The 14733-nt window shown below is 39.3% G+C and overlaps 1 protein-coding gene across 2 annotated transcripts; it reads right to left on the reverse strand.

Moving 5' to 3' along the window:
• Positions 1-731: 731 nt before the first annotated feature.
• ARHGAP11A (Rho GTPase activating protein 11A) lies at positions 732-14020 on the reverse strand. 2 transcript variants are annotated; one of them, XM_052782477.1, is made up of 12 exons: positions 13877-14020; positions 11274-11344; positions 10847-10943; positions 10058-10308; positions 9362-9522; positions 9100-9246; positions 7356-7430; positions 6537-6704; positions 5148-5283; positions 4750-4858; positions 3805-3952; positions 732-3417 (listed from the first exon to the last, which is right to left on the reverse strand). In XM_052782477.1, exons 1-12 carry the CDS (start codon positions 14003-14005, stop codon positions 1838-1840), a joined length of 3072 nt encoding a protein of 1023 aa, XP_052638437.1. In that variant the 5' UTR covers positions 14006-14020; the 3' UTR covers positions 732-1837. The 2 variants fall into 2 exon arrangements, with proteins under 2 accessions (XP_052638437.1, XP_052638438.1); XM_052782478.1 differs by lacking the exon at positions 7356-7430.
• Between the last annotated feature and the right edge of the window lie 713 nt (positions 14021-14733).

Below are 14733 nucleotides of genomic sequence, written 5' to 3' on the forward strand. Positions count from 1 at the left end.
ACATTGCTTGTATCTCCTTCTGTCCTATTTCCATCTCCTGCATCCTTGCATCAGCTACGACTGCTGGCAGTTCCTTTGCTGAACCTTATTTACCTCAGTGAAATTGTACAAAACAGGGTGCTCTCGTGCCTACATTCAGCCTACTGAGGGATCTGCCAGCACCAGCTAAAGGCAGAGGGTAGGAGCACATCGCCGAGAGTGGGGAGAAGCAGCTTCCTCTTTGGGTGGTGGTGACCCGTTAATGTTGGCTCCCTTATTTCATGAAACTGAAGCTTCCGCTACTTAACCACACCACCAAGCAATCCTGTTAAGATCCACTAACAGCTCTTTCCCTAGTGTTAGAGCTTAACAATAATGTAGCAACAGCATGAGGCAGCTCAGCTGGGCTGATGGGGGCAGGAGGTTTCCACCAGACCACTGAGCTGAACCAATTCAGCTAGTGAGTTGGTGGGTTGTGGGGAAGGAGGCAGGGAACAGAAAGCAAGCGGAACTATTCCTTTCATTAACATATCACTCAATAAGTTTAGAAGCCTACTCCCGCTAAATTACATTGCACCATGCCTTTTGCTAGTTGTGAGAATCACCAACATGTATCAAAGATGAACAAAAAGGAGAGCCAGAACAGAATCACTTCTGACATCAGTATTTTCAGACTTACTCATTTCTGATGTCCGCAGTCTGCATATGACAACATAATCTAAATTTCTAAGTCATTATAGAACAGGCTCAGAAAAGGGACAAAACCAATGGTTTTATTAAAACCAAAAGTATCCAGTGCTTTCAGCTCTTACATTTTGCCAATAAGCAATTCGCACATACAGAAAGCTAATGAACAGTTTTAAGTGTTTACTCTTAAATAATGCTACAACTGATGACAGACAAACAGTTTTGATTCCAAAAGATGTAAACATTTGCTTGTGCAAATCAACTTTTAACACACTATGGCTTCTTACATTCGTCTCTTGCAACATTATCAGCATCTAAAACCTGCTTCTGCACATGTAATTAACACTATTCTGTTGCCCTAAAAATAAGTTAAAACCCTCCTTTCATATTAAGATAAAACATTTTACTGCTCACAACTGAAAATACTTGGTACCTACTGCAGAAGACATTGCTGCATGAAGTTTTAAGACTTTTCACTTCTTGAATAAACTGCACATTTATTTTCTATGTGTTCTAATAATTCTCCAGTGTGTGTGTACACATGTCAAAATAGAATTAATTTACCTACTCAACAAGGAAAATATGCTCCAAATTTACTCCAACATAAATCAAAACCATTGTCTCAAAAGAAGTAGAGCTGGTGTAAAGGTCCAACTTAAATATCAAAGTAACACTACAACACACTTAAAACTAAGAAGTAAATAAATGTAACTACCAATACTCAGCATCAAGACATTTTCTTTCACATGTCTGTTAGTTTTGTTTAAAATGTCTGAGAATTGATTTTTTTCTTTAAAAAAAAAAAAACAAACCACCAACTTGGTACTTAGCCTAAATACTGCAAAAAATTGTTTTGGGAGATGCAGCATGCTTTTAGAAGCTGAGCTAATCAAATATGGGACCTAACACAAACGTTTGTAAAAACTGGTTATTTTTGTTTTAGAAGTCAAATTCACTTGGATGAACTGACTAGCATTTACAAGAGTTTCAGTAAATGAGGAAAACCTTGACATAAAACAAACTGTTATTTGTACAAGTCCATGACTCATACAGTTAAAAAAAATAAATCAAAACCCACAAATAATTAGAGCTAAAAAAATAATCATACAAATTTCAATTTTCCAAAGGTTAACCAGGTTACAATAAGCCCATTTAGCCATCATATTTGATCTTATAAGTCTACTGGTTTTGCAGTTGGTAGCAGTTTCACTTTAGATATTGGATTCTTTGGAGAGCCTCTATAACGAATTCTTTCTTTTCCTGGAGCACTTCTTGAGATTGTAGATTTTTCTGGGGCAGCACCCGGAATATTTATATTTGCATTAACTTTTAAACTGGATTTTACTGTTTCATGATTGGTTAGATCTTCTAGAACAGACTTTGATGGATGAACAGTTGCTTTCTGTTCATGGATTCCAGCAGTTCTGACAGAAACATCAGGCTTGTCTGATGGATTTAATGGCCTGCAACATGATTTAGATGTTAAGTCTAAGCGCTTATAAGATGCGGAAACTTGGTCGTATGTAATTTCACTTCTGAGTGGCAAAGCCACGGAATTCTTTGAGGGCTTTTCTGTGCAGGAGAATAGTGCAGAATCATAGCTGAAAGATTTAACAAGTGGTGAACCAACATCACTTGCTTTAAGCAGTTGAGAACTTACAGATCGTCTGTTAGCCTCCAATAAGGAATTCATTCTTCTTACAGACTGTCTAACAGGAGTACGTTGAAACTTAAGAGGTGGTTTAGTTTTGCTTGCAGAACTTGGATCATTTAATGAAAGCTTGTTAAACCACTGTATGTGGTCAGAAACCTTTCCATGGTCAGAAACAGTTGATGTTTTAGTTAAAGTTTTATCAAAATTTTCAGCTTGCAAGTATTGGTTGCCTACCTCATTTTGTGATTTAGGCAACTGCAAAGTAGGAAGCTGTCCTGCCACAGAAAGTTTAGCGGTATCTTCTTCCAAATTACAGCATTTTACCACACAGTTTTCAGCTGTTTGTGAGTGTGTTAATTCTATTTCCTCTTTTCTTCCGAAGGAATCTAATTTGTTTAAGTCATCTTTTGATGAACTGTTCTGAACTGTCAACTTGTCTTCCCTGGCTAGTACTTGAGGCACAGGAAGTTCTGTTACTTTTTTTATACCTGGTTTTGGGACATGAAGTTCAATCTCAATAGAAGTTTTGAAGTTTTTTTTCTCCAAAACTTTAATTTCATCTTTTTTTGATTGCTGTTTATCAATAGCATAAGATTGATTAACTTGGTGCAACAGCTCCCTGGATTTTGTATTTACTAGGTTTTCAGAAACTTCTTCAGCTAACAATTCTTTCTTTGGACTGAGCCCTGTGAGACACAGAGTTTCATTTAATGTTTCACCTGCTACATCTGAGAAAGGTAGTTTTGTATCACCTATCAAATTGTGAAGATTACTTCCAGATGCAGAGAAGGCTTGCTTAACTTTCAGTAATGTTTCTGCAGTTGAATTACTTTCCTCTTCACAAAGCAAAAGTTCTAAGCTGTTGTCTTGTTTGCTTACAGTTGTGGATTTGAATTCATCTGGAACAACTGGTGGCTTTCCAAATATCAAAGAAGAACCAATTCCCATTTCAGGGTGTCCCGGCAGAATTCCCTCATTCCTGCTGATCACCTGAGAATCTCTAACAGTAGGACTACTCCATGACATTTGGTGAACTACTTTATTGTGACATTTTGGAGTTAGCAAGTTTTCTTCTGACTTGCTCACATTCTTTGAACCTTAAAATAAATATCACAGTGTTTAAGAATAAAATCTTGCGATTTTAATGATCATTACAGGCAAAATTACTTCTAAAAAAGCCTAATTATCAAAGCAGCACTGAATTTAAAGATGACTCCATCAAATTTCAGAAATGTGAAAAAAGGTTGTAATATTAAGAACTGAAATCCTGTATCTCATCTTGTTTAACTAACAAAAGAGAGCTACTAAAATACGCTAGAGACACGGCCCTGTCCTAAACCAATTCTTTTTCCCCAGGAGCCGCTAACATTCAAGTAAGTAACTTTTGTCCTACTGGCTAGAAGCACTTTTAATCCAATTGCTTTTATATCTTTATGGATAAAGCAAAAGTTTTCCCCATACAATATATTCTGTTAGATACTTACCTTTCTTAGGGAATTTTTCATTGACACATGGGCTGAAGAATGCATCTTGTTTTGCACATTCAGTTCTGCTTTCCAAACCTTGCTGACTTGCAAGACGCCTTCCAATATTTTCAGATCTATTACCAACCGCACATCCTGATACAATATTCTTGAACAAACAAAAGGTGATAATTACTTTCATATAAACTTGTAATCCAGAAACTGATTTACAGAGGAACCTCCAGGAAAAGGCTATGCAAATCAGCCATGGCAGGCTTTTCTTGGCCATACTTCACCTTGCCTCGATTCTTTGTAGGTAGGGAACAACCCACCTGCAGTAAGGTAGGCTTAACCACACTCTGAACATAGTGATTCTGTGCATAGGCTCTGTAATATTCAGAAATTCAGGAACTGTGAGACCTGCTGATCATGAGTGTGGTGGGTTGATCCCAGCTGGCAGGTAAGCTCCCATCCACCTGCTTGGTCACTCCCCCCACTCCCCAGCAGGATGAGGGAGAGAATTGGAAAGGCAAAAGAGGAGGGGGCTGGGGAACAACAAAAAAACCCAAACCCACAGGTGATGCAAAAGCCATCACTCACAACAAGTAGACCAATGCCCAGCCAGCCCCTGAGTAGTGGCTACTTTGCAAAAACTCCCCCATCCCAGTTTTACTGGTGAGCATGACATTATATGGGATGGAATAGCTCCTTGGTCAATTCAGGTCAGCTGTCCCAGCTGTCCCCTCCCCCAGCCTCTTGTCCCACCCCAGCTGAACCCAGTACAAGCTGATCAGTTACTGCTATGAAAATAAACCTAGGGTTTCTTGTACTTGATAGCAGGTCCAGCCACACTGTGATCCCTCCATTACCAAATAAGTCCTTCCTGCTACTGAAAAGCAATGCCCAAAACTTAGGATTCATATTTGCAGAGTAACAAGAAGACTGGGTTATAAGCAGAATACTTACTATTTCTCTGTTGCTTTTCCCCAAACCAAACTTCAAGCGTAACGACCTACGAACCATTTCTTTTCGGCTAATCTTTGGTGAAAAACAACCTGTCTTTCCTGATTCAGCCCTGGGAGGACAGAGAGGAAGAAGTGACACAAAAAACTCTTTAGGAGGGCAATGAAAACATCCTGATGCTTATTTATGGTTATTTCCATTAGTTTTACTTCTTCTGTTGGCTCCATTTTGCCACATTGGAAGATCTGGTGATTTTAAGATTACTATAAAAATTTGGTATGTTTTGAACATCAAAAAAGGATGATTTTAAAGACAGACTGAGATTTTACACATCATTAGTCAAGGGGTCTAGACCTACCTTTCCCATTTATCTTTAGTTTCTGAGAGTTAAGGCGAATTACCTGTATAATTTTTTGCTTGCATGTCTTTTACTTCTTCTGTTCCCTGTACTAAACAGATGATTTTCACCACTGGCTGAAGGAGACAGCGAGGTTTGTGATGACTCAAGAGACACACAAGGGCTTGCGTCAAACTGAACTACAGGAACAAAATCATATTTTCATGATCTTAAAATAGCCACATTTTTTTCAGATAAAGATTTAACAGTTAATACAATAAAGAATAGGTTTTTAAACAGCACAGATTGATTTTGTGGAGTGCTGGCTTGAAATTACTTTGACTGCCACTTTTATTTAATATTAAATGAAGCTGTTGCTTGTAGCATCTATAGAAGCGGCTGGATTGCAATTAATTGCATGCTACTGATATCAATACCTCAATTAAGTTTCCACACTGCTATCATCACATCAGTTCCTCAAATTTAAGAGCTTAAGAAAAATTAGATTCAGTCTTAATATTATTTGCAGTATGCTTTTTTTTTTTTTTAAAACACACACCTAGCCAGATCAGGTAAAGCAACAATAAATGAAAGAGATGCTATTCTACTACTAAACTTTTTCATGAAACACATGCATTACTACTATCTTTAGAAAATGTCATTGCTTTTGTTTGCTTATCCATAGAAACAAGAATTTCATGGTGAGCATGAAATGATTTAATAAACAAAAGGAAGAAGTTTTATACCACTCAATTGAGGTAAAAAAAAAATTGATCTTCAGGGAAAACAAACATAGCCAATCTAGAAATTTGTTTTTACTCTAACTTCAGCTGGCAGCACATTAAGGAACCAAACAGAAATAAAATAGGATTTGCAGAAGAGCCTGACATTTGGAAGCACTCTAGTAGAATGAAGTGATATTAAAGCACTGTTAAACAAAAGTAAAACTTTTCCTGTAAAATTTTGAGATTATTTAGCATCTAGAGAAAACAAGAGGTGATTGGATTCAAGAAGGAACCTTTATAATAGCAACAATTACATTTCACATAGAGCTAAGACCAGCTATTTAAGTATTTAGGAGACAGAAGGCGGCTACAACTTTCAAAAGGTTGGAAGCATAGGCAGTCTTCATGGATTTGTGTGCTAAGACAGAAATGTGAGTATAACCTAGGTGATACAGAGGAACTGAAAAAGATAAAAGGGCATCAGGATTGCAGATCTGAGAGATTAATAAAACAGAAAACAAGAAACAGAATTTTGCTTTTGCTCAATCCATGTAACATGACAGTCACTGAAGAACATAGACTACTTGCTAAGACAGGAAAGTAGTGCAAGGAACACTGTTAAGTGAAGATTATCAATGACTGCCTGACAAGAACAGAAGTTTTTACATTTAAATTAAAAGCCACAAACAACCACTTCAAGCAGCAAGTTAAAAATAAAGGCACTGTACCTGATGCTGGTGTTGAGCTGCTGTTAAAAATGCTACTTGGTAACAACTCAAAAGCAAAACTATGCTTAAAAGATCGTCTCTTCTTGCTGGACAAGCCCTGAGAGCAATCAGTTGGAAGTTTACGCTTGGTACTTGGAGTAAGAACCACTGGAGTCACCACTGAAAGGACTGAAATTCAGAAAACCAAATTTGCAATAACAGCTTAAAAAGTTGAGTTTACTAAAATATAAACAGTTGTTTTGTTTTTTCTTAAACTCTGCAAGAAAGTTGTAAAAGCTTAGCCAAAGTGCATGCATTTTGAACAGGCAGGCAACACAATCAGTATAGCTCAGGGTTTGTTTTTTTTATTTTGTTTTTTTCACAAGTTAGAGTACCAGAAAGGAAAATCCAAACCCATACATTAATAAAATAATATAGGTATTAGGAGGGAAAAAAATAAAGTATAGTCATCTTCTGTAAGTTTAAGAGACAGAGTACGAGTGAGAGAATTTCAGTCCTGGCAAATTTATTCCCAAGATCAAACGCTGCACTACTGCACTGAAGCCTTAGCATGCATTAGATAAAAAGCACAAGTTCAGTTGTGTAATCCTAGAACCGCACAGCTGCTGCTGCAGTGATTGTAACTGCTCCAAGAACTACAGTAAATGCAGTATCCTCAATAAATATGTAGCTATATTCAAAGTTTTAAACAATTTAAATGTAATCACTTATCTTCAACTAAGTTCTAGTTCTTCAGTTAAAAAAATTTGTGGAATATAGTTGACAAATCCAGAATATACTGCGTGGGCTTTATTTAGTACAAATACACCAAATACCTACCGCTTCTGTCTTGTTGTGGTGTAGTGGAGGGTGTTCTGTTAGATTTAACTTTATTCAATGCTCCACTAACAATATCTGAAATGCAAGACACCAAATTTAAATAGGAAGTTTGTCTTGCTCTATTTTCGACTCAAGTTTTTTATTCTTTCAGAGCGAAATAAAGCAAATCAGTTTAAATGGTTGTTTTATGTAAAGAAAACTGTAGTCCAGATCTTCTCACCAACATAGTTTTTGTCGCATTCACAATAGCTGAAAAATTCTATTTTCCTTAAAAGAAAAAAAAAAAAAGATTCATGCACAGACAACAGAAGTTTCTTGTAGAAAATTCTACTGGTCATTATAAAATTATATGCCTTCTGATTTCTTGTAGGCAAATCTAGGTGTCGTCCATGAAGTCTCTCTCACAGAAAGTCTCACAGACTTTCTCACTTTACTGGACAGTCATCTTGAAGTTAAAAAGCAGTTAGAGCTTTGAAGTTAGGCTCCAAATAGAAGTATGAAATTTTGCTCTTGCAAAGAAATAATGTACAACCTTTCTGTGAACTATGTGGTTTTGGTTTGGGGTGTTGTTGTTTGGTTTTTTTAAAAAGGCAAAAATTAATCCCAGCAGAGTATATGCATGAACTTTAACTGTTTTCCTGCTTTTAAAAAGTGTAAAATGGAAGTATTTTTATTAAGTGCTATTGCTACCTACAGTTGTATTTCCATGCATTCATAGCAAAGCTTAGCGAACTACAAGCTTGCAGTACTTTTTATGGTGTGTGGTAGATATCAGGTAGTTTTTAAAGACTCAACTTTGAAAACAGATGAAGTGTAGTAATACTATGTTTTACTACATCTGGAGAAAGAGTAGAAGCTGCCTACCTCCAGAACCTTTTCCACAGCATTAACAAATTCTAACTGCTTCTCCTCAAAATTTTAATAGTCAAACATTTATAACTTTGCAGCCCCAGGATGATCTCCCTTCTTCAGAGTGGAAAAAGTATATTACACAAAAAAACCCCATGCCTTAGCTAAACATATACAATAATAAAGCCTTAATTTCAATTCCTGTCAGGTTTAATATTCCAGGTACATGAGCTAAATACTCATATTTTTATAGCAATACATACAAGATCAGTGTTACAGTGGATTTGAATCAAGTCAAGCATACATATTCCATAGTATTTCCTCAAAGAGAATGCAGAAGAACAGAGAATATACCATTTGATTGTCCATATTTGGCAAACCAAACTATTGAATAGCTGAACTGGAAAAAAACCCAAACCAGATCCATGATATCAGAGCACACAGTATCCCGTAATATCCAATTCAGAGTTACACTTCAAACCACACATACCATTTATATCCTTGCCTTCTCATGACCTGACTTAAAGTATGCAATATCTTTGAGTGACCAAGTATAATTTCAAAACTAGCAAAAAAAAAAATCTTTATCAGTGTTCTGCAACAGGATCTGAAGTTGACTCAACAAAAAGCTGGAACATTAATCTGGCTTCACAAATCCGAACACAAGCAAAATAGCTTCTTTGGTAGGCAACAGACACACTAGAACAAACTCAGAGTAAATATACAATAAAGTGATGCGATTACTGAAGTCTTACGTAGATTTCGCAAATCAAACCCAACAAATTTCACAGGCATCTATTCTGCTTGTGGAAGAAGCAAGTGCTTAGGATCAGCATACCTGAAGTCTCAAAATAATTCTATTTTAGTTGCCCAAACTTTCACACAACATACCTACCCCCAACACTTCGGTGCCTCCTCTTCTTACATTCACTGGGAGATTCATTTTCACTGTCTTCATGGCCCCACAGTGAGGGAGTAGATTGAAAGGCATCAACGCCTAACATTGCAGGAATCTTTTCCAAGATAAATTCTGGTACTTGTCCTGAATTAGTTGAGAAATATATATATATTTTTTAATGTTATTTAAATAAGTTGAAAAGAAAAGCTGTACACAAGTATGTGCAACAAGACATTTTGATAAACATTTATCATCTTACCGATTTCTGCTGCATGGTCAATAAGTGTTTGCACAACAGCGGCTTGCAAACGAATTTTTTTTTCTGTACTGGCTGACATCTTTTCATTTTCATTCGAGTGCAAGAGGTTAGGAGCAAAAATCACTGCCAGATTACTGCTATCCATTCTGTTTTCATTAGATCTTAACAAGAAAAGGTTTTATTACACAAATTATCAGGACATAAGCAGTGGAGAGAGAAAAGACCAAATAAGACAAATGCAGTTGGGGGGAAAAAAAAAAAAACAAACCAAAACCCACCAAAAATTGGAGTCATTCACTTGAGTGCTCACATGTTGAGATTAATGTGTAGACTTACGCACCCCAGGCTACGTAACAGCATGGCTATGTTATTGAAATCAAGAGGTTATAGACCCCTGACAGTTTTGGGGAATGCAAGGTATCAGATTATGTTAATTTTATCAATCACTCCTTTTACTTTCCAAAGAAGAATGAGGCATACAGCTATGAAAGAATGAAACAAAGTCAAGTCTCCAGCAAAATAAGGTTTCATAAAGAAAACACTTTGAATTTATGAAAGAAAAGACCATGACTGCATTCTAGTGAATGACTGCAGATAAAGTTTAAAGTCACAAACCACTCAGTTACAGCGGTTGCCTGAAAAGAGAAGTCATTAAAGGAATTGGGAGCTGTTTACAAGTACTCTCTTCACACTGACCTTAGGGACACAGTTCTCAGAAAGCTGAAGAAGTATCTCAAAGCTTCAATTGTTCTGTCTGCCATCAAACACGACAGCAACATGGTAGCAGTTTTCTTCTCATTTCCTAGCTGCTGAGCTTTGAAAAGGCCTTCCTGCAGGTGAGGTGGAAGGATGGGTTCTGGCAGCTCTCTAAAGAACTGTTTAAGAAGCCCTGCAACATCACATGGCAGTGCAGCTGAGAGGCAGTTTTCACCTTGATCCAATTTACTCTGAAATTGTTCAGAAGAAACATGATTTGAAGTCTTCAACATACCGTCAGATTTCTAAGTTTAGGCATTAATCCTCTAGCCTGTATCAGAAAAGACTGTCACATCTTCCCCATTTTTAGTTTCAACCTTGTAATGTTTTACTTAACTACAGTACCTACAAAGAGACACAAATGATGTTGTCAGACCACAAGTGTTAATATACGTTTCCTGTGTACGCATCCTTCTGGAAGAACATTGCTAAACAAATATCCTCACAGTATCCAGGGTGCATAACTGCTAACAAGTTTGTTCAGTCACAAGTGTATTCTCACCATCTGAAAAGCTGAAAATTTTCCCAAAAAGGGGTGGGGGGGGGAGTGAAGTATGCCAGTTTCTGGAGTAGATTGCCTCTCATTTCTAAAGCAGGTAATGTTACCAGTCTACTTCTAATATTAAAACTTAAACATTACTGAAAAAGTCCCAAAACTGAAACATGCAGATGATAAAGTGAAATGCAGCTTATTAAAAAAAAAAAAAAAAGAGAGGCTTTAGAGAATACCTTTAAAGCTTTTAAACGAACAAGAGATCCAGACTTTCTGAAGAGTCCCTCGGTATGAACATGTTCTGCCAGATATTCACAAGTATCAACAAGAAAGCTGAGGAAAGAACAGTAACATACTTCTGACACTCAGAATAAAGCTTGTTTTTTCCAGAAAAACTATTTCATGATAAATAGATAAAACTTAATATATAGGATAGTTTTCCCCAATGACAAGAAGTATAAAGAAATACAACTGAATGATAGCTGTGGTGCTGAATTCCCCATCTAACTTCTGCATCCCTCCTTCCCCAACTGAAGCTATTCTTGTATTGCCCATAATATTTATTCCAGGCCTGCTAAAACTTATGTTCCCTCTTCTGACAAGAGTTCAATACTATAAAGAGAGCAAAGTAAGCATAAATCTAAATATACAGTGTTAACTTACCTTGGAATATAACCGTATTCTGGCACAAGTGATTGCGGTAACGCGTGAAAAGGTATTCCAAAGATTTTACCCTAAAATACAAAATTCAGTTAGTGTTATTCAAAAGTTGATAGGATTACCAACAAAATATCACAGAAAAGCACATATTCCACAAAGTACAAACAGAAGGGTAGTTAAGACAAGTCTTTCAGACAAAAGAGATAAGAGGTATTGTCAGGAAAAGCACTATCATCTCTAGATATCTGAGCCTATGCTGATTCTAGTTTCAGGTAATACCGTAGATTACTGTGAAAGAATAGAGAGGTTTTCTGCAGTATGTTTTGCACTTTTTATTTTACAAGGAGTCAGTTTTCCTATAAGGTCCCCAAATCAGCAAGGATATTAAACAGACAGTTCTGGAATCTCACCTTACCTTTTCAAATTGACTAAATGCTATTTTTCTTAAAAATCAACACAACACATTTGAAATAACCTTTTTTTTTTTTTAAAGTAATTTTTTCTTCACCTGAGGCACACAAGATTGCTGTTTCAGGGAGGATTAAACTCAGCAGGACAGTCTAGAAAACTGTTCTGAACTCTCATATTTAGCATTTGTATTTAAAAACCTGTTATAACTCTATTGCCTTATAGTGAGAAATCAGAGTATCTGTTACATATTAGAAAACAAGCAATTTCTTCAGTCATTACTACTGATGCTTACCCACAGCATTTTTTTAAAATCTGATGTTACTGCACAGTTGTTTCAGTTATAAAAGCCCACATTGCAATGTAACAACTTGTACTTTTATCTCTTCGCCTCACCTCTCTTCTATTGATATTTACAGAACATTCAAGCCAGCCCCTCCCCAACCAGAAGAGCATTGGGATCATGCCCAACTTATCAGAGATGAATGCAAACTCTTGGTCACGTATACCTGAAATTCAAAGTGCTGAGCACGTTGGGAAAATAGTTAATCAATAACTAACCCATTAGGCCACCTTGGGCCTATCTGTCCTACAGAAAACAAACATAACATGCTAAGGAAAGAGAAGCAACACATTTGTCATTGTATTCCAGGTTGCTACTAAAAGCACAAAAAAAAAGTTAACTCCAAGATACAATGTTTTCTGTATTTACAAGATTATGTAATAGAGAATTCCAGTGGCTTGTAATTCAACATTTAAAATTCATAACTGATATCCTCACTTTAATGGGTTTTGTTTGAAATATCAGAAGTTGTAGCTTAAGTTCTCAAAATAAAGTTATGTTTGTTGCCTTACAATAGAAATAGAATCCCCACAGCAAAACAAATGTTATTCTATACTTTTTCCTACCTTGCTCAGTTGTTATTTGTTTTCTTCCTTGTATAAAATTTAAGCACTACAGACAGCTATATAGGGATCTTTTATTATGACATACATATATTATTCACAGTTCTTATTACCCTCCCTTCAAATGGGGGAAAAAAAGTCTAGAACCATATGCTTGATATTGGCAAGGGAGAAGAAACGAATTCTAACTTTACTTTTGCTCTCTCCCCCTCCAAACAACCCAACTCAAGCATGTGTTTTTGCAACTTCTTTGGCTTATATTGACCAAAGGTTACTGCAGCATTTTGCAATACCTTCTCAGCCTTAGAGAAAGCTCATTCTGAGAGTGCTCAGTTCTGTGCCATATCAGTTGCAGAGGGATCTTGTTTAGGACTTGATAGTGGCCCATGCTTTATAAATTAGAGTCTACTAGAAGATCAGTGTTCTGAAGTGGACTTCAATGCTGTATAAACTGGCATTCATTAGGATACTTTAGTTTTAAAGAAGAGTCATGAGACAGAAAACACACTTTTTTCCTTCAACAAATACAAAGTAGGTATTTAAGGTAACAGGACAGATTTCATTCCTCAGAGCACAGGCAAATCAAGACCAGATCTGTCTGTACCAAAACACCCATCGCCACGTCTTGTACTAAGAAACCACACAAATAGAGCCCTTCAAACCAAAAATCCAAGGAATCAAGTAAAATAAGACACAATGCCTTTAGAAACTACACGGTAGCTACGTATTCCAAGAAATAATACAATGACTAAGATTTAAATTCCGTAGTGAGTGACATTAAGCAGAGTAAAGCGTAAAAAGCTCTTGCATAGTCCAGCGGCACGCATGCGCGTCAGAGGGAGTACCAACCGCATTAACAAAAAGAGGAACACATCTCATTCACCATCTGGGCTGCCTTGCAACACTCGGGTCCTAAACGGGCGGGAGGCGGGGGGAATTCAGCGTCGCTAAACAGTTACCGCACGAAATCACACTACGGCTGTCCTGACGACCGTCTGGAGCCCTTCCTCGCTGAGGAAAGTGGGGGGGGGGGACGACTTCCCCCACTGCAGGGATCACGACGCTTCCCCACGAGGGGAGGTGATGCCCTGCCAGGGGCTGGCAGCAGCAACAACGGCGCTACGGCCACGTCAGCGATGCCAGACTGGGTGGCCACCCGGCCTCGCCGGGGACAGAGGACCGGCTCCCGCAGCGGCGGCGGCCGCCGCGCTCCCCCGCCCGCCGCGGCGGAGCCCGGCCCGGCGAGGGGGTGCCCTCCCTGAGGGCCGCAGTGTTACCATCCTCCCCCTTACCTCTGCGGCCGCCGCTCCCGGCTGCTTGGCCGCCGCCAGGCAGCCCCCGCTCTTCACTTTAATCCCGTAAGAGGCCCGGAGCTCCTCCAGCACCGCCAGCCGCACCAGCCGCCGCCTCTGCTCCGCCATCCCAGCGCCCGCCGCCTCCCCGACCCCCGCAGCCACCTCTCAGACCCCGCTCAGCGCCATCGCGACCGCCCGGCCCCACTCCGCGCCCGCGCCGCCGGTTACCGCCTGGCTCAAACCCAGCGCCCTACCCCGCCCGCGCCTCTGATTGGGCCGCTTAGCCGTTCGAAATCAGGGCCCAGCCGCCCAACGGCCCGCCGGGGCTGCCCTGCCCGCGCCTGCTTCCCGCGCCGCCTCTCGGCCTGCCTCAGCTGCCACAGCCCCGCCCGCCGCCTTCAGGCGATCGCCCTGGCTACCTAAAGGCCTTCCGCCGGGCCGCCAGTCTGGGGTGCTATGGCGACCGCGGGAGGGCGGGAGCGGGGGGGACAGCGTCTGCGGGGAGCTCCTGGGGCCGGTTGGCGTCGGCGAGAGGCCGAGCGCTTCGGGGGGCTGCCCGATCTCGGGGCAGTGGGAGACGGGGTGAGCCAGCAGCCGGGGTAAAACAACAGGCGCAGCAAGCGGGAGTGTTCTCAAACACAAAACGCAGCACCATTCCCTTCCCCTCACCGCCCCCCCTCCCCAGCAAGCTTCAGGCCAATGTTAGCAAGTTTGGGGTTGGTTCGGTTGGTTACTTGAAAATAAATGTTTGTTGGTTTCTTTGAAAATAAATTTCAATTTGAAATAGTAAACCACCGCGGTTTTGTGAATAAACTGAATTTTTCAAGGAGGAATGAATATGCAATGTCAGCCTT

The sequence above is a fragment of the Harpia harpyja genome, chromosome 3 (assembly GCF_026419915.1).
Source record: "Harpia harpyja isolate bHarHar1 chromosome 3, bHarHar1 primary haplotype, whole genome shotgun sequence".
Lineage (NCBI taxonomy): Eukaryota > Metazoa > Chordata > Aves > Accipitriformes > Accipitridae > Harpia > Harpia harpyja.